The following is a 27,716-nucleotide window of genomic DNA, read 5'->3' as shown; positions in this document are numbered from 1 at the left end:
GGGAGCCTCACCCTGTCCCTGGGAGTGTGTGATGGGACGGTGTGGAGGGAGCCTCACCCTGTGTCTGACCCTGTCCCCGGGAGTGTGTGACGGGACGGTGTGGAGGGAGCCTCACCCTGTGTCTGACCCTGTCCCTGGGAGTGTGTGACGGGACGGTGTGGAGGGAGCCTCACCCTGTGTCTGACCCTGTCCCCGGGAGTGTCTGACGGGACGGTGTGGAGGGAGCCTCACCCTGTGTCTGACCCTGTCCCTGGGAGTGTGTGACGGGACGGTGTGGAGGGAGCCTCACCCTGTGTCTGACTCTGTCCCTGGGAGTGTGTGACGGGACGGTGTGGAGGGAGCCTCACCCTGTGTCTGACCCTGTTCCTGAGAGTGTGTGACGGGACGGTGTGGAGGGAGCCTCACCCTGTGTCTGACCCTGTCCCTGGGAGTGTGTGACGGGACGGTGTGGGGGGAGCCTCACCCTGTGTCTGACCCTGTCCCTGGGAGTGTGTGACGGGACGGTGTGGAGGGAGCCTCACCCTGTGTCTGACCCTGTCCCTGGGAGTGTGTGACGGGACGGTGTGGGGGGAGCCTCACCCTGTGTCTGACCCTGTCCCTGGGAGTGTGTGACGGGACGGTGTGGAGGGAGCCTCACCCTGTGTCTGACCCTGTCCCTGGGAGTGTGTGATGGGACGGTGTGGAGGGAGCCTCACCCTGTGTCTGACCCTGTGTCTGACCCTGTCCCTGGGAGTGTGTGACGGGACGGTGTGGGGGGAGCCTCACCCTGTGTCTGACCCTGTCCCTGGGAGTGTGTGACGGGACGGTGTGGAGGGAGCCTCACCCTGTGTCTGACCCTGTCCCTGGGAGTGTGTGACGGGACGGTGTGGAAGGAGACTCACCCTGTGTCTGACCCTGTCCCCGGGAGTGTGTGACGGGACGGTGTGGAGGGAGCCTCACCCTGTGTCTGACCCTGTCCCTGGGAGTGTGTGACGGGACGGTGTGGAGGGAGCCTCACCCTGTCCCTGGGAGTGTGTGACGGGACGGTGTGCAGGGAGCCTCACCCTGTGTCTGACCCTGTCCCTGGGAGTGTGTGACGGGACGGTGTGGAGGGAGCCTCACCCCATGTCTGACCCTGTCCCCGGGAGTGTGTGACGGGACGGTGTGGAGGGAGCCTCACCCTGTGTCTGACCCTGTCCCTTTCTTTTTATTACAAAATTCTTTATTACAAATATCGGTGCTATACAATATATACAAAACAGTGGCAAACACAATTACTTCACTACAACTAGACAATAGACATTACACCAAAATGTTGCCATCTCTATCCACGATGGCATTTACACCCCGCGGAGCCCAACGGTCTCGAAACTCCTCTAAGGTCTGGGAGTGTGTGACGGGACGGTGTGGAGGGAGCCTCACCCTGTGTCTGACCCTGTCCCTGGGAGTGTGTGACGGGACGGTGTGGAGGGAGTCTCACCCTGTGTCTGACCCTGTCCCCCGGGAGAGTGTGACGGGACGGTGTGGAGGGAGCCTCACCCTGTGTCTGACCCTGTCCCCGTGAGTGTGTGACGGGACGGTGTGGAGGGAGCCTCACCCTGTGTCTGACCCTGTCCCTGGGAGTGTGTGACGGGACAGTGTGGAGGGAGCCTCACCCTGTGTCTGACCCTGTCCCTGGGAGTGTGTGACGGGACGGTGTGGAGGGAGCCTCACCCTGTGTCTGACCCTGTCCCTGGGAGTGTGTGACGGGACGGTGTGGAGGGAGCCTCACCCTGTTTCTGACCCTGTCCCTGGGAGTGTGTGACGGGACGGTGTGGAGGGAGCCTCACCCTGTGTCTGACCCTGTCCCTGGGAGTGTGTGACGGGACGGTGTGGAGGGAGCCTCACCCTGTGTCTGACCCTGTCCCTGGGAGTGTGTGACGGGACGGTATGGAGGGAACTGGCATTTACGGTAAACCGTTTTTGTGCCTGTGGGTGTTTGGGGAACAGAGGGCGTGTTGTTTGAAAATAGATGTCTTGTTTGTGTGTTTGGTGGCTGCCTCAGGATGACAGGGAGGCCATAAATCAAACTACAGACTGCCCCCGCTCCAAATACCTCCATTCCCTGTCTTCTCAGACACTTTTTCAGGCTGGGCTGGATATTCAACGTGGAAGGTATCACAGCCTGAATCCGTAACCCTTTCTGGCCCCCTCACCCTTCCCTCTCTCCGTTACACCTTACAGCCCCTCCTACCCTCCCTGTCACTGTATCCCCATCGAACTCCCACACCCCTCCCTGTCACTGTAAAACCACTGTACACCCTCCCTGTCTCTGAAAACCCCTTTGCCTGTACACCCTCCCTATCTCTGAAACCCCTCTAGCCTGTACACCCTCCCTATCTCTGAAAACCCCTCTAGCCTGTACACCCTCCCTATCTCTGAAAACCCCTTTGCCTGTACACCCTCCCTATCTCTGAAAACCCCTTTGCCTGTACACCCTCCCTATCTCTGAAAACCCCTTTGCCTGTACCCCCTCCCTATCTCTGAAAACCCCTTTGCCTGTACCCCCTCCCTATCGCTGAAAACCCCTTTGCCTGTACACCCTCCCTATCTCTGAAAACCCCTCTAGCCTGTACACCCTCCCTATCTCTGAAAACCCCTCTAGCCTGTACACCCTCCCTATCTCTGAAAACCCCTCTAGCCTGTACACCCTCCCTATCTCTGAAACCCCTCTAGCCTGTACACCCTCCCTATCTCTGAAAACCCCTCTAGCCTGTACACCCTCCCTATCTCTGAAAACCCCTCTAGCCTGTACACCCTCCCTATCTCTGAAAACCCCTTTGCCTGTACCCCCTCCCTATCGCTGAAAACCCCTTTGCCTGTACACCCTCCCTATCTCTGAAAACCCCTTTGCCTGTACACCATCCCTATCTCTGAAAACCCCTTTGCCTGTACACCCTCCCTATCTCTGAAAACCCCTCTAGCCTGTACACCCTCCCTATCTCTGAAAACCCCTCTAGCCTGTACACCCTCCCTATCTCTGAAAACCCCTTTGCCTGTACACCCTCCCTATCTCTGAAAACCCCTTTGCCTGTACCCCCTCCCTATCGCTGAAAACCCCTTTGCCTGTACACCCTCCCTATCTCTGAAAACCCCTTTGCCTGTACACCCTCCCTATCTCTGAAAACCCCTTTGCCTGTACACCCTCCCTATCTCTGAAAACCCCTCTAGCCTGTACACCCCCCATCTCTGAAAACCCCTTTGCCTGTACACCCTCCCTATCTCTGAAAACCCCTCTAGCCTGTACACCTTCCCCATCTCTGAAAACCCCTCTAGCCTGTACACCCCCCATCTCTGAAAACCCCTCTAGCCTGTACACCCTCCCTATCTCTGAAAACCCCTCTAGCCTGTACACCCTCCCTATCTCTGAAAACCCCTTTGCCTGTACACCCTCCCTATCTCTGAAAACCCCTCTAGCCTGTACACCTTCCCCATCTCTGAAAACCCCTTTGCCTGTACACCCTCCCTATCTCTGAAAACCCCTTTGCCTGTACACCCCCCATCTCTGAAAACCCCTCTAGCCTGTACACCCTCCCTATCTCTGAAAACCCCTCTAGCCTGTACACCCTCCATCTCTGAAAACCCCTCTAGCCTGTACACCCTCCATCTCTGAAAACCCCTCTAGCCTGTACACCCTCCCTATCTCTGAAAACCCCTTTGCCTGTACACCCTCCCTATCTCTGAAAACCCCTTTGCCTGTACACCCCCCATCTCTGAAAACCCCTCTAGCCTGTACACCCTCCCTATCTCTGAAAACCCCTCTGGCTCATACACCCTCCCTATCTCTGAAAACCCCTCCAGCGTGTACACCCTCCCTATCTCTGTAACCCCACCAGCCCCTACACTCCTTCCTATCTCTGCAGCCCCCTCCAGCTCCTACAGCCTCTCAAGATCTGCTCCTCCCTTACCCCATTTCTGTGTCTCTGTCTCTCATTGCTTTCCCACCCCTCCCCCTGCCCTCAGCACTTTCCCTTACCCCTAATTTATCTGCCCCTTTCCCTTACTCTGCCTCGCCCTGCCCTTCCCTCCATGCCTCACTAAGGTGTCTCAGTGATACCCATCGAGCAGGTCAATTTATACGTCTTCCTGTTGAAAACATCTCCTCACACTGCCTTGTGGAAGCACCAACGTGGAGATAGGCCCATCTGCCCATCGCATCTGTTCTCACTGCTTGCTTCAGCCCATGATGCTGTGCTGACCTCTGAACCTGCACTAAGGTCACACTAACCTTTCTCTCCTACATAACCCTCATCTTTCTATCATCCACGTGCCAAAACGTTTCTAAAATGTTCCTAGTGTATCTGCCTGAACCACCAACCCTGGCAGGGCATTGTGTGCACCCACCTCTCTCACCGATATCCCTCCTAGTCTTTCCTCCAAACACCTTAAGGTGAAAAGTCTCTGACCGTCCACTCGATCTGGGCCTCATCATCTTGTGCATCTCCTTCGCTCCAGAAGCACAATGCAATACGTTCCTGTACCAGAACTGGCACCTGGTATCCAACTGTTAATTGGAAAGAGGGTTAACCACTCCCACATGGTCAGGCGGTCTTGTGTATGGCTGTAGGGAGGGAAAGGGTTAACTCCCCTCCCACAGGGTCAGGCGGATGTGTGTACGGCTGTTGAAAGAGAGAGGCAGGAGGGAGAGGGTTAACTCCTCTCCCATAGGATCATGAGATCTTGTGACCCACTGCAGAAAGGGAGAGGCAGGAGGGAGAGGGTTAACTCCTCTCCCATAGGATCAGGAGATCTTGTGACCCACTGCAGAAAGAGAGAGGCAGGAGGGAGAGGGTTAACTCCTCTCCCATAGGATCAGGAGATCTTGTGACCCACTGCAGAAAGGGAGAGGCAGGAGGGAGAGGGTTAACTCCTCTCCCATAGGATCAGGAGATCTTGTGACCCACTGCAGAAAGAGAGAGGCAGGAGGGAGAGGGTTAACTCCTCTCCCATAGGATCAGGAGATCTTGTGACCCACTGCAGAAAGAGAGAGGCATGAGGGAGAGGGTTAACTCCTCTCCCGTAGGTGATGCACCATCAATAACTCACTCTGAGACGTAAGAAGCGAGATATCGGCTTTTATTGACTGGAAGAATGAACAACACTACATCCTGGAGAATGAGGCCGGGCTCAGGCCTCAATCGCCTTTATACAGGGGTCTGTGGGAGGAGCCACAGGAGCAGTCCAGACAGGTATATGTAGTTCTCCACAATAGGATCAGGAGATCTTGTGACCCACTGCAGAAAGGGAGAGGCAGGAGGGAGAGGGTTAACTCCTCTCCCATAGGATCAGGAGATCTTGTGACCCACTGCAGAAAGGGAGAGGCATGAGGGAGAGGGTTAACTCCTCTCCCATAGGATCAGGAGATCTTGTGACCCACTGCAGAAAGGGAGAGGCAGGAGGGAGAGGGTTAACTCCTCTCCCATAGGATCAGGAGATCTTGTGACCCACTGCAGAAAGGGAGAGGCAGGAGGGAGAGGGTTAACTCCTCTCCCATAGGATCAGGAGATCTTGTGACCCACTGCAGAAAGGGAGAGGCAGGAGGGAGAGGGTTAACTCCTCTCCCATAGGATCAGGAGATCTTGTGACCCACTGCAGAAAGGGAGAGGCAGGAGGGAGAGGCGAACTCTCCTCTCACAGGATCAGGCGGTCGTGTGCATGACTGTCAGTGAGGAGAGGCGGGAGGTACAGGGTTAACTCCCCTCCCACTGGGTCAGGCTGCCCTCTGTTCAATTTCAGGTGGGGAGAGGTGGGAAGGAGAGAGTTAACTGCTGATGGTTGATCTGACTGCATGTCCTCTCTACCCTCCCTCAGGAAGAGCAGCAGCCAATCAGAGCCTCTGATTACATCGGCAGAGAGAGAGAGGTTCCACAGCCACCTTTGAAAACACCAGATTGCATTATAAATTTAAAAATCTCTTTGCTACAGACCAGTCACTCACCAGGGAGAAACAGAGATGTCACCAGAACCAGGCAAAACAGAGGGGGACTCAGAGGGACCCCAGTGAGTGTACAGATATCCCCCTGAGGGAGAGGGACTGAGGGACACCGGTCAGTGTACAGATATCCCCCTGAGGGAGAGGGACTGAGGGACACCAGTCAGTGTACAGATATCACCCCGAGGGAGAGGGACTGAGGGACACGAGTCGGTGTACAGAAATCCCCCTGAGGGAGAGAGACTGAGAGACACTGATCAGTGTACAGATATCCCCCTGAGGGAGAGGGACTGAGGGACACCGGTCAGTGTACAGATATCCTCCTGAGGGAGAGGGACGGAGGGACACGGGTCAGTGTACAGATATCCCCCTGAGGGAGAGGGACTGAGAGACACTGATCAGTGTACAGATATCCCCCGAGGGAGAGGGACCGAGAGACATCGGTTGATGTACAGATATCCCCCTGAGGGAGAGGGACTGAGGGACTCCTGTCAGTGTACAGATAACCCCCTCAGATGGAGGGACTGAGACACACAGATATCCCTGTCCAGTATTGTTTTGATGGTCAGATTTCCCAGCAGTGGTGTTCCTAAGTTGGTACAGTGAGTCCTGGGTGTTGGCTGATGCTTGTATTAAGATCGCTATTTAAAGCTGGATATGTGACCTCATTTGTCAACTGTCTCAAGAGCAGTGAATGTCAGAGAGTTTGTTTAATGCTCGACCTTCCTCTCTGAGGCCTGCACTGTACAGCTGACCCCAGTCAACCCCCACCCCCCAGTGAAAGTTGATGCATGGCATACTTATCACACAACAGTAAACAAAGGCAGTGCCTAGAGCAGAGCAGAGAAAATTCTGATGCCTGCAATCCCAGTGTTGGTCAGTTCCATTCTGACTGAACCCAACCCTTCACATTCCCAACCATTTTAAACAATGCTATCTCTCAACCCCACCTTTTCCCACCCTCCACAGTCCCAATGGACCCCACCATTTCCCACTACACTTTTAGGATGACTAATTTTGCTTCATTTTCACCCCCATCACTTGTCCCACTTTTCTTTTGCAGGTTGCTATGGCGACAGAACTGCAGGGGATACAGGTCACTGAGGCAAAGCCTCTTCTGCCAGGCCGAGATCCAGCCCAGGTGAGGGGGGCTCTCCATAGAAGGTGGGAGAATGCCCTGGAAGGGTGGAGGGGCAAGTTTGGGGGAGAATGGGTGGACTCAGCACCCTCTGGGGGATGGGGAAAGGAATCTCTCTCAAAGCTGAACGGCCGACCCCCTTCTCTGAAATGGTGAACAGCTCCGGATAACACCAGTCGGGGGGAAACCCTGTGCCTCTACACCTACCCTGACAATCTCCTGGAGGGTTTTCAATGATACCTCCTCTCGTTCTCCCGAGCCCCAGAGAGTACGAGGACTGGTCGGCCTAATCTTGGGGAGGCGCTATAGTGCGGCGGTTAGCACGACGCTTTTCAGTACAGGCGGACCGGGTTCAAATCCCACCGCTGCCTGTAGGGAGTTTGCATGTTCTCCCTGTGACCGTGTGTGCTCCAGTTTCCTCCCGCTGTCCAAAGATGTACCAGTTGGTAGGTTAATTGTTCACTGTAAATTGTTCGGTGATTAGGCTAGGGTTAGATCAGGGGTTTGCTGGGTGGCGTGGCTCGAAGCGCCAGAAGCATCTAGTCTGTGCAGTATATCATTAAAATAAAAATCTTCCCCTTATGGGGCAATTCCACCCCCCCCCCCCCCGAACACCCCCCTTTCCAGGAGCCGATCTGGCAATCCTTCACTGTACTCTCTCTGTCACACGTCTCCCCTTCCGGGAGACTGGACCTCTGCGCGATATCTCACTGGGATCCTGCAGGACCTCTCTCCTGTTGTCCAGTCACCCTCCTGCGATGGCGACCACCACCCTCGGCACCCGGTCTGGGAGGGAGATCAGACCTTCTGGGGGCAGCCCGTGCCGGCTCTGGCCCTGGAGGGCTTACAGCCGGAATTGTGACTCGAGCCCTGGGATGGCAGCCCGAACCTGGGCTTTTCCATCCGGGAAGTGGGGACTGGGGAACTGAGTCATCGGGATGTTGCAGGCATGGGGAGTTGTCATCCTCATTGTGCCGACACACACCCCTCGACAAGAGGGAGTGAGGGGAGACAGAAGGAGATAGGGAGGGGTAAGTTGAGAGTGGAGAAGGGTGAAGAGAGCTGGGGAAGAGAGATGTTGGAGGGGGGAGAGAGATTTTTGCATAGTAGGGGAATTAAGAGTGATGGGGCAAAGGTGGAGATGAGTCCACGCCCAATCAACCATGATCTTATTGAATGGCGGAGCAGGCTCGATGGGCCAGATGGCCGACTCCTGCTCCTATGTCTTATGAAAGAGAGTGAGTGAGTTGAGGGGGAGAAGAGGAATGCAGTGAGATGCGAGGAGAGGGGGAGGGGTTGATGAGGAAGGGAGATGAGAATAGGTGTTGGGATGGGGAGGGGAGGGAGGAAAGTTTGTGTAGGGTTGAGGAGCGAGAGAGACGGACAAGTTGGGAAGAAGGGGGGAGTGTAGTGTAGGCTTGTGATGGATGGGGGGGAACACTAGAGTGTTGTGTAGGTTTGTGGAAATAGAGGGAAGAGGGGGAAAGTGTTGTTTAAGGTTGTGGAGGGAGAGGGAAGAGGGGAGAGTGTTGTATCAGGTTGTGGAGAGAAAGGGAAGGGGGAGTATTGTTTAGGGTTGTGGAGGGAGAGGGAAGAGTGGGAGAGTGTTTAGGGTTGTGGAGGGAGAGGGAAGAGGGGGAGAGTGTTTAGGGTTGTGGAGGGAGAGGAAAGAAGGAAGGGGGAGGGTGTTTGGGATTGTGGAGGGAGAGGGAAGTGGGAGGGTGTTGTTTAGGGTTGTGGAGGGAGAGGGAGGAGGGGAGGGTGTTGTTTAGGGTTGGTGAGGGAGAGGGAAGAGGGTAGAGTGTTGTATAGGGTTGTGGAGGGAGAGGGAAGAGGGGGAGAGTGTTTAGGGTTGTGGAGGAAGAGGGAAGAGGGGGAGGGTGTTGTTTAGGGTTGTGGAGGGAGAAGAGGGGGAGAGTGTTTAGGGTTGTCGAGAGAGACAGAAGAGGGTGAGGGTGTTTAGGGTTGTGGAAGGAGCGGGAAGGGGGGAGAATATTGTGTAGGGTGTGGGGAGGGAGATGGACAGGGTGGGATGAGGGGATAGTGTTGTATCAGGTTGTGGAGAGAAAGGGAAGGGGGAGTATTGTTTAGGGTTGTGGAGGGAGCGGGAAGAGTAGGAGAGTGTTTAGGGTTGTGGAGGGAGATGGAAGAGGGGAGAGTGTTTATGGTTGTGGAGGGAGAGGGAAGAGGGGGAGGGTGTTTAGGGTTGTGGAGGGAGCGGGAAGAGTAGGAGAGTGTTTAGGGTTGGTGAGAGAAAGGGAAGAGGGGGAGAGTGTTTAGGGTTGTGGAGAGAGAGGAAAGAAGGGGAGGGTGTTGTTTAGGGTTGGTGAGGGAGGGGAAGAGGGTAGAGTGTTTTGTATGGTTGCGGAGGGAGAGGGAACAGAGGGAGAATATTGTGTAGGGTGTGGGGAGGGAGATGGACAGAGAGGGAAGGGGAGAGTGTTGTATCAGGTTGTGGAGAGAAAGGGAAGGAGGAGTATTGTTTAGGGTTGTGGAGGGAGAGGGAAGAGGGGAGAGTGTTTAGGGTTGTGGAGGGAGTGGAAAGAGGGGAGAGTGTTTAGGGTTGTGGAGGGAGAGGGGAGAGTGTTTAGGGTTGTGGAGGGAGTGGAAAGAGGGGGAGAGTGTTTAGAGTTGTGGAGGGAGAGGGAAGAGGGGAGAGTGTTTAGAGTTGTGGAGGGAGAGGGAAGAAGGAAGAAGGGGAGGGTGTTATTTGGGATTGTGGAGGGAGAGGGAAGAGAGGGAGAGTGTTGTTTAGGGTTGTGGAGGGAGAGGGAAGAGGAGAGGGTGTTGTATAGGGTTGTGGAGGGAGAGGGAAGAGGGGAGGGTGTTTAGGGTTGTGGAGGGAGAGAGAAGAGGGGGAGGGGTTGTTTAGGGTTGGTGAGGGAGAGGGAAGAGGGGGAGGGTGTTTAAGGTTGTGGAGGGAGAGGGAAGAGGGTGAGCGTGTTGTTTAGGGTTGTGGAGGGAGAGGCAAGGGGGAGAGTGTTTAGGGTTGTGGAGGGAGAGGAAAGAAGGAAGGGGGAGGGTGTTGTTTGGGATTGTGGAGGGAGGGGGAAGAGTGGTAGGGTGTTTAGGGTTGTGGAGGAAGAGGGAGGTGGGGGAGAGTGTTGTTTAGGGTTGTCGAAGGAGGGAAGGGGTGGGTATTGTTTAGGTTTGTGGAGGGAGAGGAGAGAGGGCGAGGGTGTTTAGGGTTGTGGAGGGAGAGGGAACAGGGGAGAGTGTTTAGGATTGTGGAGCGAGAGGGAAGAGTGGGAGGGTGTTGTTTAGGGTTGGTGAGGGAGAGGGAAGAGGGTAGAGTGTTGTATAGGGCTGTGGAAGGAGAGAGAAGAGGGGGAGAGTGTTTAGGGTTGTGGAGGGAGAGGGAAGAGGGGAGAGTGTTTATGGTTGTGGAGGGAGAGGGAAGAGGGGGAGGGTGTTTAGGGTTGTGGAGGGAGAGGGAACAGGGGAGAGTGTTTATGGTTGTGGAGGTAGAGGGAAGAGGGGGAGGGTGTTTAGGGTTGTGGAGGGAGATGGAAGAGGGTGAGGGTGTTGTTTGGGGTTGTGGAGTGAGAGGGAAGAGGGGAGGGTGTTGTTTAGGGTTGTGGAGTGAGAGGGAAGAGGGGGAGGGTGTTGTTTGGGGTTGTGGAGTGAGAGGGTACAGGGGGAGAGTGTTTGGGGTTGTGGAGTGAGAGGGAAGAGGGGAGGGGGGGAGGGTGTTGTTTGGGGTTGTGGAGTGAGAGGGAAGAGGGGGATTGTGTTGTTTGGGGTTGTGGAGTGAGAGGGAAGAGGGGAGGGGGGAGGGTGTTGTTTGGGGTTGTGGAGTGAGAGGGAAGAGGGGGATTGTGTTGTTTGGGGTTGTGGAGTGAGAGGGAAGAGGGGAGGGTGTTGTTTAGGGTTCTGGAGGGAGAGGGAAGTGGGTAGAGTGTTTAGGGTTGTGGAGGGAGAGGGAAGTGGGTAGAGTGTTTAGGGTTCTGGAGGGAGTGGGAAGAGGGGGAGTGTTTAGGGTTGTGGAGGGAGAGGGAAGTGGGTAGAGTGTTTAGGGTTCTGGAGGGAGAGGGAAGAGGGGGAGTGTTTAGGGTTGTGGAGGGAGAGGGAGGGGTAGGGTGTTTAGGTTTGTGGAGGAAGAGGGAGGAGGGGAGAGTGTTGTTTAGGGTTGTGGAGGGAGAGGGAAGTGGGTAGAGTGTTTAGGGTTGTGGAGGGAGAGGGAAGTGGGTAGAGTGTTTAGGGTTCTGGAGGGAGAGGGAAGAGGGTAGAGTGTTTAGGGTTGTGGAGGGAGAGGGAAGTGGGTAGAGTGTTTAGGGTTCTGGAGGGAGAGGGAAGAGGGGGAGTGTTTAGGGTTGTGTAGGGAGAGGGAGGGGTAGGGTGTTTAGGTTTGTGGAGGAAGAGGGAGGAGGGGGAGAGTGTTGTTTAGGGTTGTGGAGGGAGAGGGAAGTGGGTAGAGTGTTTAGGGTTGTGGAGGGAGAGGGAAGTGGGTAGAGTGTTTAGGGTTCTGGAGGGAGAGGGAAGAGGGGGAGTGTTTAGGGTTGTGGAGGGAGAGGAAAGAAGGAAGGGGTAGGGAGTTGTTTAGGGTTGTGGAGGGAGAGGGAGGGGTAGGGTGTTTAGGTTTGTGGAGGAAGAGGGAGGAGGGGAGAGTGTTGTTTAGGGTTATCGAAGGAGAGGGAAGGGGTGGGTGTTGTTTAGGTTTGTGGAGGGAGAGGAGAGAGGGCGAGGGTGTTTAGGGTTGTGGAGGGAGAGGGAACAGGGGGAGAGTGTTTAGTGTTGTGGAGTGAGAGGGAAGAGTGGTAGGGTGTTTAGGGTTGTGGAGGGGGAGGGTGTTTAGGGTTGTGGAGGAAGAGGGAGGAGGGGAGAGTGTTGTTTAGGGTTGTCGAAGGAGAGGGAAGGGGTGGGTGTTGTTTAGGTTTGTGGAGGGAGTGGAGAGAGGGCGAGGGTGTTTAGGGTTGTGGAGGGAGAGGGAAGGGGGGAGGGTGTTGTTTGGGGTTGTGGAGTGAGAGGGTACAGGGGGAGAGTGTTTGGGGTTGTGGAGTGAGAGGGAAGAGGGGAGGGGGGAGGGTGTTGTTTGGGGTTGTGGAGTGAGAGGGAAGAGGGGGATTGTGTTGTTTGGGGTTGTGGAGTGAGAGGGAAGAGGGGAGGGTGTTGTTTAGGGTTGTGGAGTGAGAGGGAAGAGGGGGAGGGTGTTGTTTGGGGTTGTGGAGTGAGAGGGTACAGGGGGAGGGTGTTTAGGTTTGTGGAGGAAGAGGGAGGAGGGGAGAGTGTTGTTTAGGGTTGTGGAGGGAGAGGGAAGTGGGTAGAGTGTTTAGGGTTGTGGAGGGAGAGGGAAGTGGGTAGAGTGTTTAGGGTTCTGGAGGGAGAGGGAAGAGGGGGAGTGTTTAGGGTTGTGGAGGGAGAGGGAGGGGTAGGGTGTTTAGGTTTGTGGAGGAAGAGGGAGGAGGGGAGAGTGTTGTTTAGGGTTGTGGAGGGAGAGGGAAGTGGGTAGAGTGTTTAGGGTTGTGGAGGGAGAGGGAAGTGGGTAGAGTGTTTAGGGTTCTGGAGGGAGAGGGAAGAGGGGGAGTGTTTAGGGTTGTGGAGGGAGAGGAAAGAAGGAAGGGGTAGGGTGTTGTTTAGGGTTGTGGAGGGAGAGGGAGGGGTAGGGGTGTTTAGGTTTGTGGAGGAAGAGGGAGGAGGGGAGAGTGTTGTTTAGGGTTATCGAAGGAGAGGGAAGGGGTGGGTGTTGTTTAGGTTTGTGGAGGGAGAGGAGAGAGGGCGAGGGTGTTTAGGGTTGTGGAGGGAGAGGGAACAGGGGGAGAGTGTTTAGTGTTGTGGAGTGAGAGGGAAGAGTGGTAGGGTGTTGTTTAGGGTTGTGGAGGGGGGAGGGCTGTTTAGGGTTGTGGAGGAAGAGGGAGGAGGGGGAGGCTGTTTAGGGTTGTGGAGGAAGAGGGAGGAGGGGGAGAGTGTTGTTTAGGGGTTGTCGAAGGAGAGGGAAGGGGTGGGTGTTGTTTAGGTTTGTGGAGGGGAGTGGAGAGAGGGCGAGGGTGTTTAGGGTTGTGGAGGGAGAGGGAAGGGGGGGAGGGTGTTGTTTGGGGTTGTGGAGTGAGAGTGTACAGGGGGAGAGTGTTTGGGGGTTGTGGAGTGAGAGGGAAGAGGGGGAGGGGGGGAGGGTGTTGTTTGGGGTTGTGGAGTGAGAGGGAAGAGGGGGGATTGTGTTGTTTGGGGTTGTGGAGTGAGAGGGAAGAGGGGAGGGTGTTGTTTAGGGTTGTGGAGTGAGAGGGGAAGAGGGGGAGGGTGTTGTTTGGGGTTGTGGAGTGAGAGGGTACAGGGGGAGGGGTGTTGTTTGGGGTTGTGGAGTGAGAGGGAAGGGGGGAGGGTGTTGTTAGGGTTGTGGAGTGAGAGGGAAGAGTGGGAGGGTGTTGTTTAGGGTTGTGGAGTGAGAGGGAAGAGGGTGAGGGTGTTGTTTGGGGTTGTGGAGTGAGAGGGAAGAGGGGAGGTTGTTGTTTAGGGTTGTGGAGTGAGAGGGAAGAGGGGGAGGGTGTTGTTTTGGGTTGTGGAGGGAGAGGGAACAGGGGAGTGTGTTTGGGGTTGTGGAGTGAGAGGGAAGAGGGGGGATTGTGTTGTTTGGGGTTGTGGAGTGAGAGGGGAACAGGGGGAGAGTGTTTGGGGTTGTGGAGTGAGAGGGTACAGGGGAGAGTGTTTGGGGTTGTGGAGTGAGAGGGTACAGGGGGAGAGTGTTTGGGGTTGTGGAGTGAGAGGGTACAGGGGGAGAGTGTTTGGGGTTGTGGAGTGAGAGGGTACAGGGGGAGAGTGTTTGGGGTTGTGGAGTGAGAGGGAAGAGGGGGAGGGTGTTGTTTGGGGTTGTGGAGTGAGAGTGAAGAGGGGAGGGGTGGGTTTGTGGAGTGAGAGGGAAGAGGGGGAGGGGTGTTGTTTGGGGTTGTGGAGTGAGAGGGAAGAGGGGGGATTGTGTTGTTTGGGGTTGTGGAGTGAGAGGGTACAGGGGGAGAGTGTTTGGGGTTGTGGAGTGAGAGGGAACAGGGGGAGAGTGTTTGGGGTTGCTGGAAGTGAGAGGGAAGAGGGGGGATTGTGTTGTTTGGGGTTGTGGAGTGAGAGGGAAGAGGGGGATTGTGTTGTTTGGGGTTGTGGAGTGAGAGGGTACAGGGGAGGGTGTTTGGGGTTGTGGAGTGAGAGGAAGAGGGGGAGGGTGTTGTTTGGGGTTGTGGAGTGAGAGGGGAAGAGGGGGAGGGTGTGTGTTTGGGGTTGTGGAGGTGAGAGGGTACAGGGGGAGGGTGTTTGGGGTTGTGGAGTGAGAGGGAAGAGGGGGATTGTGTTGTTTGGGGTTGTGGAGTGAGAGGGTACAGGGGGAGGGTGTTTGGGGTTGTGGAGTGAGAGGGAAGAGGGGGGATTGTGTTGTTTGGGGTTGTGGAGTGAGAGGGTACAGGGGGAGGGTGTTTAGGGTTGTGGAGGGAGAGGGAAGGGGGAGGGTGTTGTTTTAGGTTGTGGAGTGAGAGGGAAGAGGAGGGAGGGTGTTGTTTGGGGGTTGTGGAGTGAGAGGGAACAGGGGGAGGGTGTTTAGGGTTGTGGAGGGAGAGGGAAGTGGGGAGGGTGTTGTTTAGGGTTGTGGAGTGAGAGGGAACAGGGGGAGGGTGTGTGGGGTTGTGGAGTGAGAGGGAAGAGGGGAGGGTGTGAGAGAGGGAAGAGGAGGAGAGGTTTATGCAGAGTTAGTGACCCCCGTCTAATCCACCCCTCTCTCTGCAGGAAGCCCCCATCGCCGCTGCTATCCTCCTGGATGAAGGGCAGGTCAGTCCATCTCGCCAGCGTCCCAGCTCCCTCCCCTCCCCCTGCTCCGATGACACAGGTGGTCCCAGTGAGTCTCTGGCCAGGGGAGGGGTTTCGTTGAGGGGGGAGAGTGTCCGTGGACTTTAGGGATCCTGTGGCCGGGAAGAGTGTGGAATGAGCGGTGTTGTGAAGGGGTTAAGCTGTTGCCCGGGAGATGACTATGTCTCCAACTGCATGCTGACTGGAATTTGTGTGTGTGTGTGTGTGTGTGAGCCTCCCTTGGCATCAGGTCCCTCTCAGATGCCACAGACCCTCTGCTCGGGCCCCTTTTATTCCTGCCGGATTCTAGGTCCGGTTCCTTCCCTCTGCTAGGATACGGAATTCCTCGCCCAGGGTCCTGGCGGTGTGCGTGTTTAATCAGGCTGTAATCCGCAGAGCCTTAACTAGTAATCCAGTCACAGCTGCCTGCGCGAGAGGTCAGCGTGACTTTGTGCCTGTGTCATGTTCTGCTTCCCCACCTCCCCCCCTCGTCCCGCCCTACCCCAGTCTCCCCTCTCTGATCACACTGCTGATGCTGTTCCCTCGCGGTTCGAGGTTCATTCAGGGGCGCCGACCACCTAGTCTGGCCGTGACTGGGGAGGGGTTAACCCCCTCGAGGCCAGTGGACTGAACTGTGGTGGGGAAGAGGGAATGAGACAGCACTGAAGAGGCTCAGAGTAGAGAGGATCGAGGGTGGGTGTGGAGGGAGGGAAATGTGGACCCTTCCCCACTCACTCTCACCCTCCCCCCTCCTCTCTGCACCTCCCTTGCTTGCCTCCCCCACTATCCTCTCTCTCCCCTCCTCTCTGCTCTCTTCTCCCTCTCCACGCCTCACCCCTCCTCCTCCCATCTCTTCCTACTGCACCTCTTCCACTCCTCAGTCCCTCCCCTACCTCCCTCAATCCCCTCCTCCTCTCCCCATTTCCCCAGTCCTCCATCTGCCTTCTGCAGCCCTCACAATCCCCCGCGCCCCCTTGGCCTCTCCATCCCTCTCCCACACTCCTCCTTCTCACTCCAATGCTCCCCTTCTCTCTCTGTACCTCCACCCCTTTCCCTCTCCCACCTCCACCCCTTTCCCTCTCCCACCTCCACCCCTTTCCCTCTCTGTACCTCCACCCCTTTCCCTCTCCCACCTCCACCCCTTTCCCTCTCCCACCTCCACACCTACCCTCCCTCCCTCACACCTTCCCCTCTCTGTCCTAATGCTCCCTCTCTCCCCCCACATCTCCCATCTCTTCACCCCCATTCTATCAACCCCCTGCTCCATTGCTCCCCTCTCCCCCAGGTCTCCCTCTCTCCCCCCACCCATCGCTCTCTGAAACCCCCTCCTTTACCCCTCCCTCTCTCCCCCTTTACCTCTCATCTTACCTCCACCCCCATACTATGTCCTCCTCCCTTCTCCCCTCCCTCCCCAGGTTTCCCTCTCTTTCAAACCCTCTCCTTCAACCCCTCCCCCACACCTCCCATCTCACTTCCGCCTCCTCTATCACACCCCTTCCTCCCTGCCCCACCACTTCCTCATCTCTCCCTCACCCCTCTTCCCACTCCAGATCTCTCCCTCAACTCGTACCTCCCACCTCCATGACCTCTTCTCCTCCCTGACCCGCCACTCTTCCTCTCTGTCCCCATCCCTCTCCCTCGCTCCTCCAAATATCGGCCTACCTCTCATCTCCCTCTCACCCCAGTATCTCTCCTCCCCGTCCCACTGCTCCCACTCACTCCCCATCCCTCCTCCTCTCTCCCTCAATCCTCCCCCTCCCTAAACCCTTCCCCTCTCTCACACCTCCCAACTCTCCTCCCTTCCTCAATGCCTCTCTCCCAGATCCCTCCCACTCTCCTCCCCACACCTCCCCTTTACCCCACATCTATCCACCTCTCTCTTCCCTCCCCACCTCTCCCCTCTCCCCCCTCCCCACCTCTCCCCTCTCCTCTCTCACCTCCTCCGCTCCTCCCCACACCTCTCTCTCTCCCTCTCCCCCCCTCTCTCTCTCTCTCTCTCTCACATGCACATACCCCCCTCATCTCCTCTCTCCCATCCCCCTCCCTCCCACTCCCCCACCTCCTGGAATAAAGCCCCCCTACTCATTTCCATCGGACAGGGAATTGAGAGGTCCGGGGGGTGGGGGTGGGTTTGTCACTGAACAGAGTTGAGGTTCGTCCAGTATGGGACAGTAAACCTCAGGAACTTATCCCTCCCCGACCACCCCCCTCTCTTCCCCTGTGGGATGGAGTCATGCACAGACCTCCTACTGGGAAAGGGGTGGGGTCTCCTGGGACTTCCATTGATATTATCTCCCATCTGAGGTGGGGGTGGGGGTTTTGGCAGGTTGGCTGTGGGAGCATGTGTTTCCTCCTGTGGGAGAACCTAGAACCAGGGGTCACCGTGTAAAAGTATGGAGGAGGGAGAGGGAGGGAAGGAGGGGAGGGAGAAGAGGAGGGAAGAGATGGGGAGGTGAGAGAGGGGAAGGGGGAGAGAGGGAGAAGGAACCATAGAACATTACAGCACAGAAACAGGCCTTTTAACCCTTCTTGGCTGTGCTGAACCATTTTTCTGCCTAGTCCCACTGACCTGCACCTGGACCATATCCCTCCATTCACCCCCCATCCATGTACCTGTCCAAGTTTTTCTTAAATGTTAAAAGTGAGCCCACATTTACAACTTCATCTGGCAGCTCATTCCACACTCCCACCACTCTGTGTGTGAAGAAGCCCCCCACATGTTCCCTTTAAACTTTTCCCCCTTCACCCTTAACCCATGTCCTCTGGTTTTTTTCTCCCCTAGCCTCAGTGGAAAAAGCCTGCTTGCATTCACTCTATCTATACACATCATAATTTTATACATCTCTATCAAATATCTCCTCATTCTCCTACGCTCCAGGGAATAAAGTCCTAACCTATTCAACCTTTCTCTGTAACTCAGTTTCTCAAGTCCCGGCAACATCCTTGTAAACCGTCTCTGCACTCTTTCAACCTTATTAATATCCTTCCTGTAATTCGGTGACCAAAACTGCACACAATACTCCAAATTCGGCCTCACCAATGTCTTATACAACCTCACCATTACATTCCAAGGAAGGAGGAGAGAGGGGGAAGGAGGGAGAAATAGGGAAGAGGAGAGAGGGGAAGAGGTGGGAAGAGGTGGGGAGAGAGGGGGAAGGAGGGAGAAGTAGGGAAGAGGAGAGAGGGGGAGAGGTGGGGAGAGAGGGGGAAGGAGGGGGGAAAGGAGGGTGTTAGGGAGAAAAGGATTGCAGGCAGAGAGAGAAAGGCAGATGAAGGAGTGAGGAAGGGTAAGGAATGAGAGAGGGAGAAGCAAGGAGAATGAGAAGGTGGGAAGCAGGGTTGACATTATGAGGAGGTTGTGATCCTGTTGAACAGGGAAAGCAGATTGGGGAGGGGCCGAGTGGTCTTTAATCCTGCCCATAATCAGTGTGTTCCTGCCCAGACCTGGTTTGGCTCCCCACGTGACTCTAGGTCAGGCCTGACCGATGCGTGTTGACCCCTTAAATGCCCTTTGACATTGCTGACCTGGTCAAGGGGCAAGGAGGGATAGGGGGAATAAATGCTGGCTTTGATTTTCAGGGTCGCGGGCTTGATTCTGCAGCTAGTGTTTCTGGGCAAACCTCCTGACCTGGGTCCCCCTCATCTTAAGGAGGTGGTTCAGGGGTTGAGTGGTAGGGCAGCCGAGGAGGGAGTCCAGTTCGTGGGGTGGGGGTGAGGCCTGAGGTAGAGAGTGAGGTAGAGAGTGGAGGGCTGCAGTGGGTGTGGAGGGTAGGAGTTGAGAGTGAGGGGGGATAGTGCAGGAGTTCTGAGGGAGGGAGAAGTGGAGAGAGGAGGGGGGTGAGGGAGGAGTATTGAGAGAGGGAGGGGAAGAGGAGGGAGCTGTGTATTCAACTGGGAGCCAAGACCTATATCTCAGTCCCTGTGCGACAGAGGTGGGAGATGCAAATGGTGTCCACCCACACCCCACTCCCCACTACTGTGTCCCACGCAGGTTGGTAGGGGTGGGGGCGGATTGAGGGAGAAAACAAGGTCCAAGGAGTCACCAGCGCACTGTCCCTGAAACCTGGGCCATTCCTGACCCAGAGAGTGGTCCCGGGCCTGGAACCAATCAGTAGGCTGGGGGGAGGAGACCGAGGCTGGTTTACTGACGTGTGTGTATGTGTGTGTGTGCGCGTGAGTGAGAGAAGGCAAGGGAGACAGACGGAGAAGGAAGCAGAGGAGAGAGAAGGAGAGAAAAGGAAAGAGAGAGAGAGAGGGAGAGAGAATCCTCCCTGCATTAACTATTTTGTCACAGCCAAGACTTCATCCCTCTTCGTGATTACGATGTTGGAACGCTGGTCTGGGGTGAGTACGACACCCCTGGACTTGGACTGGCACAAGGGAAGGCCCCCCTCCTCACCATCTCCCCTATAAACCCGGATGGGGGCGGGTGGTGACTGAGATGCTGAGAATACTCGGTGACCTTGCACTGTCCTCTGGTTTTCCAGCTCCTGCCCCTCAGCCAGAGAGTGGGGAGGAAGGGGAACAGTGTGAGGGGGCCAAGGGGAGCTCTCCCCCTCCCACAGGCCGTTTCTCAAGGGGTTGTCTGGTGGGAGGAGTCGAGAGTTACCACAGGGAACCGGCAGGCAGGAGAGCAAAAACCTGATGCGGGGAGGGGGTCCCTGGGGAGGGAGACTGGCAGATGGGATCGATTGGCATGCAGGGGTGAGGCAGAGAGGGACAGAGAGAGAGACACGGGAGAGAGGTGATCAGAGATGGGGGGGGGAAGGGGAGAGCGAGGTGGGTAAGAGAGAGGGATGGGGAGAAAGAGGGGGGAGGGACAGCGATATAACAGTTGTGGAAAGAGAGCGAGGGGGCCAGAAAGAGAGGGAGGAAAGGTCAAAGGGACAGACAAGTAAAGGAAGAAAGAGAGAGATCTGGGGTCAGGGTGAGAGGGATAGAGAGAAAGGGGGAAGGGAGAGGGAGGCAGCGACAGGGAAAGAGAAAGAGTAAAAGAGGGTGGGGGGAGAGAGAGAGGGAGTTTTTGGTGAGAGGTGTATTAAACTCCCGGGATAAGCCGATAGTGAGAAGTGACTCAGGGAAAATCGACTTGCTGTTTGAGATGGTCAGTCAACCTTCAGAGGGGAATGTCACACCAGCAAGCAAATTCCCGGCTGGATGTGGTGGAGAGTGGGTGTGTCCAGGAGAGAGAGAGGGACAGAGGCAGAGAGAGGGAGAGGGAGAGAGAGAGACAGACAGACGGAGAGAGATGGAGAGAGAGCAGCAGAGAGGAAAGAGGCGCAGGGAGAGAGAGAGAGAGAGGGAGACAGCAGTACAGAGTAGCAATAGCAGTGAGGAAAGAGGCGCAGGGAGAGAGAGAGCAGCAGACTGGAAAGATGCAAGGAGCAGGAAGGAGAGAGAGGGAGCGAGTGAGTGAATGAGACAGACGGATGAATTTATAGGGCCAGCTTTTCCCTGCTATCAGATTAATTCCCTCACCAATTATATTTCTCTCCCTCTCTCTCCCTCTCTTCCTTTCTTCCGTCTCTATTCCTCTCCCTCCTCCCTTTCCCCTCCCGTTCTCTCTCCGCCTCCATCCACTCTCTCCTTTCTCTGTCCCCGTTTGCACCCCAACCCCCTTTCCTGCTCTTCCTTTCCCCAGGAGTATGATGTGGAGACTCCCTTTGGGTCTGTGCACGTGACCATCCATGGCTCCCCCCGGGGAAACCGCCCCGCTATCCTCACCTACCACGACGTTGGACTGAACCGTACGTGGGGAGAGCGCTGGGGAGGGGCAGAGGGGAGGGAGCAACGCAGGAGGGGTGGCAAGGGAGCCGCGCTGGCGATGGGCAGTGGGAAGGGGGTGCCAGGGAAGGGATGGTGAGGAGGGAATAGGAGCGAGGTGGGTTAGCGATGGTGATGGTACGAGGGGTGATTGATAAGTTCGTGGCCTAAGGTAGAAGCAGTCAATTTTAGAAAACCTAGCACATTTATTTTTCAACATGGTCCCCTCCTACATTTACACACTTAGTCCAGCGGTCGTGGAGCATACGGATCTTGGACCTCCAGAAAGTGTCCACAGCAGGAGTGATTGATAGGTTCGTGGCCTAAGGTGGAAGGAGATGAGTTAGTAACTTCAAACTTTCTGTATAATCACTCGAAGAGTTGAACTACATGTGGATGTAACGAGAGCTGTATAACTCATCTCCTTCTGCCTTAGGCCACGATCTTATCAATCACCCATCTGTGGACACTTTCTGGAGGTCCAAGATCCGTTTGCTCCACGACCGCTGGACTAAGTGTGTAAATGTAGGAGGGGACTATGTTGCAAAATAAATGTGCTAGGTTTTCTAAAATTGACTACTTCTACCTTAGGCCACAGACTTATCAGTCACCCCTCGTACAGCACTATGGGGGTACGAGCAAGGAGGAGGCACCGTGGGAGGGGCAGCGAGGAGGGAATGTTGCAGGCTGTGTGGGCAGTGAGGAAGGAAAGGCTGCGAGGAGGGAGCACCACGGGGGAGGGGGGGGGGGGCGGCAGAGAGGGAGCACTGCGGGGGTGGGGTGTATCAAGCAGGAAATACTGAGACGGGAGGTCACACGTCGATGTTGGAGGACCACTGGGTTTGCCATTTCAATTTGGAGTCCTGGTGGGACAGGAGGTTGTGGGCTGAGCAAAGTCTGGTCCACAGGGTTAGCGGGGAGGGGGAGTTGGGAATTGGGGAAAGAGAGGAAAGGGGTGTATGGAGGGAGGTTTCCTTCCTCCCTCATAGACTCATGGCCGTCTTCTTCCTCCACCCCCTCCCCTGCGCAGATAAGACCTGTTTCAACAGCCTCTTCAAGTTTGAGGACATGCTGGAGATCACCAAGAACTTTGTTGTATGTCACATCGATGCTCTCGGGCAACAGGAAGGAGCCGCCCCTTTCCCCACTGGGTGAGTAAGGCCCAAAGCCCAGGGCCCAGATTTGGATCCCGCCCCAATCTCTGCCCTCCCGAACACAGCTTCCACTCACCCCATGGAGGGAGCAGAACACAGTTGCCCTCGGCCCACTGACTCCCCGTCCTTTCCCTCCTGCCTTCTTGTGGATCGGAATCCCTATGTAGGCCTCACCCCACTGACCCTGGCCCACAGCCTGTGGAAGAAAGAGTGGGGGTCGGGGGCGAGGCCCAAATCGGAGTGTCGTCTATGGACCTGGAAGCCTGAGGTGAGTCCCGAGTCGGCACTGGGGAGATTCTTGTGCCATGAACTCCAAGGAAGGTGGCAGGCCTGAAACCTGGCTAATTTTGGGAGCCCAGAAATATGCCCACCTATGTGGATTACTACCGTCTCATATACCGAGATACAGAGAGAGAGTCAAAGATAACTACAGAACACAAGCAAGCACTTCAACCCATCTAGTATATGCCAAGTATTATCTACTTCTACTAATCCTAGAGCCTCCATACCCCTGCCATCCATATACCTATCCAAGCTTCTTCTGAATGTTACCAATGGACCCCCATCAACCGGTCCACTTGCAGTAAAGAATAATCCTCTCAGATTACCCTTAAATATTTCACCTTTCACCCTGAACCTATGACCTCCAGTTTTATTCTCACACAACCTGATGGGAAAAAAGAGCTTACAAGCACTCACCCTATCTATGCCCCTCATTATTTTTCAAAGTTCAAAGTAAATTCCACATTGAGATTAATTTTCTTGCGGGCACTCACAGTAGATACAAGAATTACATTAGAATCGATGAATGGCTGCACCTAACAGGATGGGCAAACAAACCGTGCAAATTAAAAAAAAAAGAGAGAAAAATAAACATACATACAATAAATAATCGAGAACATGAAGTGTCCTTGAAAGTGAGTCCAGGGTTTCTGGGAACAGGTCAGTGATGGGGAGAGTGAAGTTATCCCTTCTGCTTCAAGAGCCAGATGGCTGAGGGGTAATAACTGTTTCTGAACTTGGTGGCGTGGATTCAGAGGATGCCGTGCCTTCGTCCTGATAGCAGCGGGGTGAGGGGACAGCGCTCCGTACAGATGCGCTCAATGCCAGGGGAGGCTTTATCCTTGATAGTCTAGTCCGCACCCACTACTTTTTGTGGGCTTTCCGTTCAAGGGCATTGGTGTCTCCGTACCAGGCTGCGATGCAACCAGTCAATATCCTCTCCAGCACACGAATACAGAAGCTTGTCAAAGTTTTAGATGCCATATGCTAACTCTTTGCAAGCTTCAAAGAGGGTAGAGGTGCTGCTGTGCTTTCTTTGTTGCCGCACTCATGTACTGGAGCCAGGACAGACCCTTTGAAATGATAACACCGAGCAATTTAAACCTGCTGGGCCTCTCCACCTCAGATCCTCCGATGAGCGCTGGCTCACGGACCCCTGGTTCCCTCCTCCTCTGGTCGATAATCAGCTCCTTGGTCCTGCTGACATTGAGTGAGAGGTTGTTGTTGTGGTGGCATCACTCGGCCAGATTTTCAATCTCCCTCCCAACCTTTGATTAGGACAACGGAGTCATCGGCAGACAAATACGGCATTGACGCTGTGCTCAGCCCACAGTCATAGAGTGAGTGGAGCAGGGAGCCTCGTGGTGCGGAGAAGTTGTTGGCAATCCGAACTGACTGCAAGTGAGGAAGTTGAAGATCTAGGTCTTGGAGCTTATGAATTAGTTTTGAGGGGATGATCGTATTGAATGCTGAGCTGTAGTCAATGAAGAGCATTTCTTTCTGTCTAGACGATGCAGGGTTGAGTGAAGAGCGTATAGAAGGGTATCTACTGTCGACCTGTTGTGTTAGTAGGCAAACTGAAGCGGATCTAAGCTGTTCCTCTGCTCTGTGCATGTATATAGGAGCGCGTGCACCAACCTCCCTCCTGAAGTCACGCTGAGGGAAATGCTGTTGTGATGTACTGTGATCTCCACCTCACCCTGGTAGGAAGAATTAAATGCGTGGACTGCTTTCTAAATGGGGTGAGAATCCAGAGATTCAGGATTCCCGCATGATTACATTACAGGTTGAGTCGGTAGTAAAGAAGACAAATGCAATAGACCAGAAGACGTAGCAGCAAATTAGGCCATTCAGCCCATCGATTCTGTTCCATCCTTCAATCACTGTTTCTTTTTAACTCTGTTTTCCTGTCTTCTCCCTATAATCCTTAACCCCTTGTTGATCAAAACCCCTTCAATCTGTGCCTTAAATGCACCCATTGACGTAACCTCCTCCTCCCCTTATGGGAACAAACTCCACAGATTCACAAGTCCCTCCTCACCCGCATTATAAAGGATTATCCCTTTTTTCTGAAGCTGTGCCCTTGGATCCCAGACTATCCCACGAATCGAATCATCCTCTCCATGTTTGCTCTACCCAACCTTTTCAGTACCCTGTCAGTTGGCATTCGATGTCAGTATTCCGTAAGTGGAGAAAACCTGCTGAAAGTTTTTGAGAGGATTGCTCAGACTGCATCTGGAATATTGTGAGCCGTTTTGGGCCCCGTATCCAAGAAAGAAAGTTCTGACCCTGGAGAGAGTGCAGAGGAGGTCACAGGAATGTTTCTATAGATGAAAAGCTTAACGTATAAGGAGCCTTTGACGCCTCTGAGCCTGACCTCGACAAGAGTAGGATGGTGGGAGGGATCGTTTCGACACTGATCGGGTACTGCTAGGGCTGGATACAGCAGATGTGGAGAGGAAGATTGGGCCATGAAGGAAAGAGACTACAACCCAAGATCATTTCAGAGTCTAAACCCGTCCCTGGGACAGTGAGGAGGGAGCCTCACCCTGTGTCTGACCCTGTCACTGGGAGTGAGTGACGGGACGGTGTGGTGGGAGCCTCACCCTGTGTCTGACCCTGTCACTGGGAGTGTGTGACGGGACGGTGAGGAGGGAGCCTCACCCTGTGTCTGACCCTGTCACTGGGAGTGTGTGACGGGACGGTGTGGAGGGAGCCTCACCCTGTGTCTGACCCTGTTCCTGGGAGTGTGTGACGGGACGTGTGGAGGGAGCCTCACCCTGTGTCTGACCCTGTCCCCGGGAGTGTGCGACGGGACGGTGTGGAGGGAGCCTCGCCCTGTGTCTGACCCTGTCCCTGGGAGTGTGTGACGGGACGGTGTGGAGGGAGCCTCGCCCTGTGTCTGACCCTGTCCCTGGGAGTGTGGGACGGGACGGTGTGGAGGGAGCCTCGCCCTGTGTCTGACCCTGTCCCTGGGAGTGTGCGACGGGACGGTGTGGAGGGAGCCTCGCCCTGTGTCTGACCCTGTCCCTGGGAGTGTGCGACGGGACGGTGTGGAGGGAGCCTCGCCCTGTGTCTGACCCTGTCCCTGGGAGTGTGCGACGGGACGGTGTGGAGGGAGCCTCGCCCTGTGTCTGACCCTGTCCCTGGGAGTGTGCGACGGGACGGTGTGGAGGGAGCCTCGCCCTGTGTCTGACCCTGTCCCTGGGAGTGTGCGACGGGACGGTGTGGAGGGAGCCTCGCCCTGTGTCTGACCCTGTCCCTGGGAGTGTGCGACGGGACGGTGTGGAGGGAGCCTCGCCCTGTGTCTGACCCTGTCCCTGGGAGTGTGCGACGGGACGGTGTGGAGGGAGCCTCGCCCTGTGTCTGACCCTGTCCCTGGGAGTGTGCGACGGGACGGTGTGGAGGGAGCCTCGCCCTGTGTCTGACCCTGTCCCTGGGAGTGTGCGACGGGACGGTGTGGAGGGAACCTCATCCTGTGTCTGACCCTGTCACTGGGAGTTTGCGACGGGACGTGTGGAGGGAGCCTCACCCTGTGTCTGACCCTGTCCCTGGGAGTGTGTGACGGGACGGTGTGGAGGGAGTCTCACCCTGTGTCTGACCCTGTCCCTGGATGATGGGACGGTGTGGAGGGAGTCTCACCCTGTCCCTGGATGATGGGATGGTGTGGAGGGAGTCTCATCCTGCCTCTGACCCTGTCCCTGGGAGTGTGTGACGGGACGGTGTGGAGGGAGTCTCACCCTGCCTCTGACCCTGTCCCTGGATGATGGGATGGTGTGGTTTTAGCTTCTGATGTGTGTTTTTCTCCCAGGTACCAGTACCCTTCGATGGAACAGCTCTGTGAGATGTTAACCTGTGTACTACAGTACTTCAAGTAAGTTTTGTCCGGTGCTGCATCCAAGCTTCTCCCGAGCCACTGTCTGGCCACCTTTGTCCACAACTGGGTGATCACCTCTCGTCCCTGATCCCCTGCTCTCCAGAGGCTGGCAAGGTCCTGAAGAGGAAGGCAGAGGAATTCCTGGAGTGGTTACAGGAGAGAGCTTAATCCCATGGAGATCCGGATCTTTAAAGGCTGATGGAAGGGGGTTGGGGGTGTCTGAGCGCTGAAGTAGGCGGGTAACTGGTGAGGATATATTCTCACTGAGGGGTAGAGGGCTGAGGAGGCATCGGAATGAATGAAGTCAGCAAAGGAACGAGAGATCGGGGGTGTGGAGAAAGAAGGGGTAGTGAAGAAGGGGGAAGAGAGGGGTGTGGAGATAGAAAGGTGAGTGAAGAAAGGGATGAACTGAGGACAGAGAGAGAGAGAAAGCTGAATGGAGATAGGCTGTGGAGAGAGGGTGGAGTGAGGTGAGGGGCATTTGGAGGGGAAGTGAGAGAGAGTGAAGGAAGGCGGAATGGAGGTTGGGGTTTGAGGAGAGAGAGGGAGTGGAGATGAGGGAGTGAGGAGAGGGAGGGGAGTGGAGTTAGGTGGAGTGGAGAAAATAGAGGGGGTAGATAGACAGGAAGAAGGTAGAGAGGAAAGTGGTGGGGAGAGAGGGAGGTGTAGTGAAGCAAGAGAGGTGAAGAGAGAAAGAGGGAGGAGGTGGAGAGAGATGGAGGGGATGAGGTGAGGAGGAGGGGTGGTGAAAAGAGAGCATTTGTGCAGTTAGACAGAGAGAGTAAGTGAAGGATGAGTGGAAAGAGAGGGAGAAGTGCTGGGATTCAAACGAGAGAATGAAGAGAGGGGACTGGAGGGGTGTGGAGGGAGAGTAATGGGTCGAAAGAGAGCGGTTGGGGCAAAGGTGGGGTAATCAGATTGCGAGTGAGAGTGATGGGGATATGGGAGAAGGGAAGGGGGACGATAGGGAGGGAAAGGAACAGATGAAAGGAGGAATGGAGAGAATTTCCTCTCCTCTCCCACCCTCACACCCCCCACCCAACCCATGTGCCCTTCCCTTCCAGAGATCCATCGACCTGTAACTCCTGGTTTGGGTTGGGTAATGGAGTTGGGGGGATGGGGGTGTTAATTCCCTCCAGGATCTTGAGGCTGATATTTTAACTCAGTGGGAGGATAGTGTGAGGATCGGGCTCAGGAACGAGGGGTGGTGTCCACAGTGGGAGGGGGATTGGGGCTAGAAAGGGGGGTGGTTCTCTCACTGCAGTGTGGAGGCTGGCACAGAAGCCGAGAGTCAGGGCCACTACAAAGCTCAAATCAGCACGAGGAGGGTTTCTGGGGGGGGATTAGAGTGGGTGATGAAAGATGTAACTATGGTGGGAAGGATATTCCAACCCGTCTGTCTCTCTCCCCAGCTTCCGGAGTATTATCGGAGTGGGAGTGGGAGCTGGTGCCTACATCCTGGCCATGTTCGCGGTGAGTCTTGCTGAGACGTGTGAATTTCTGTTCCTTCTCCATACCCCCTGGCCCCTCGCCCACGACTCCTCACTCACTCCCCCTCTACACCCACCTAGTCTCCCTCACCATTCCCACCACCCTCTCCCTCCCCCTTCTGCTCCATCTAAAAGGCACGGATAGCAGGCTCAGGGAACCTCGATTTTCAAGCGATATTGAGGCCCTGATTTAAAAAAAAATTAGGTGCATGGTAGCTATAGGTGAGCAAATGAGGTACTTCAGGTGCATAAGAAATGCAAGAGAACATTTAAGAAGGCATGCAGTTGCTCCAGCAGACAAGGT

The 27,716-nt window shown here is 55.4% G+C and overlaps 1 protein-coding gene across 11 annotated transcripts in view; it reads left to right on the top strand.

The window, feature by feature from the left end:
• Nucleotides 1-27,716, top strand: part of LOC140716323 (protein NDRG2-like) — a 122,323-nt gene that overhangs the window by 68,452 nt on the left and 26,155 nt on the right. For 5 of the 11 annotated variants that reach the window (XM_073028919.1, XM_073028920.1, XM_073028923.1 and 2 more), the window contains 6 exons: nucleotides 7,014-7,091; nucleotides 14,787-14,828; nucleotides 20,488-20,593; nucleotides 21,640-21,760; nucleotides 25,857-25,919; nucleotides 27,335-27,395. In XM_073028919.1, the coding sequence (XP_072885020.1) occupies nucleotides 7,020-7,091; nucleotides 14,787-14,828; nucleotides 20,488-20,593; nucleotides 21,640-21,760; nucleotides 25,857-25,919; nucleotides 27,335-27,395 (465 nt within the window). In that variant the 5' untranslated portion in view covers nucleotides 7,014-7,019. Of the gene's footprint in view, nucleotides 1-6,790; nucleotides 6,827-7,013; nucleotides 7,092-14,786; nucleotides 14,829-19,003; nucleotides 19,191-20,487; nucleotides 20,594-21,639; nucleotides 21,761-25,856; nucleotides 25,920-27,334; nucleotides 27,396-27,716 lie in introns of those variants that run through there. The other 6 variants (XM_073028924.1, XM_073028917.1, XM_073028927.1 and 3 more) reach the window with 4 other exon arrangements.

The sequence above is a fragment of the Hemitrygon akajei genome, chromosome 25 (genome assembly GCF_048418815.1).
Source record: "Hemitrygon akajei chromosome 25, sHemAka1.3, whole genome shotgun sequence".
NCBI lineage: Eukaryota > Metazoa > Chordata > Chondrichthyes > Myliobatiformes > Dasyatidae > Hemitrygon > Hemitrygon akajei.
Note: the sequence above shows the minus strand (reverse complement) of the source record. Positions and strands in the feature narration are given on the sequence as shown.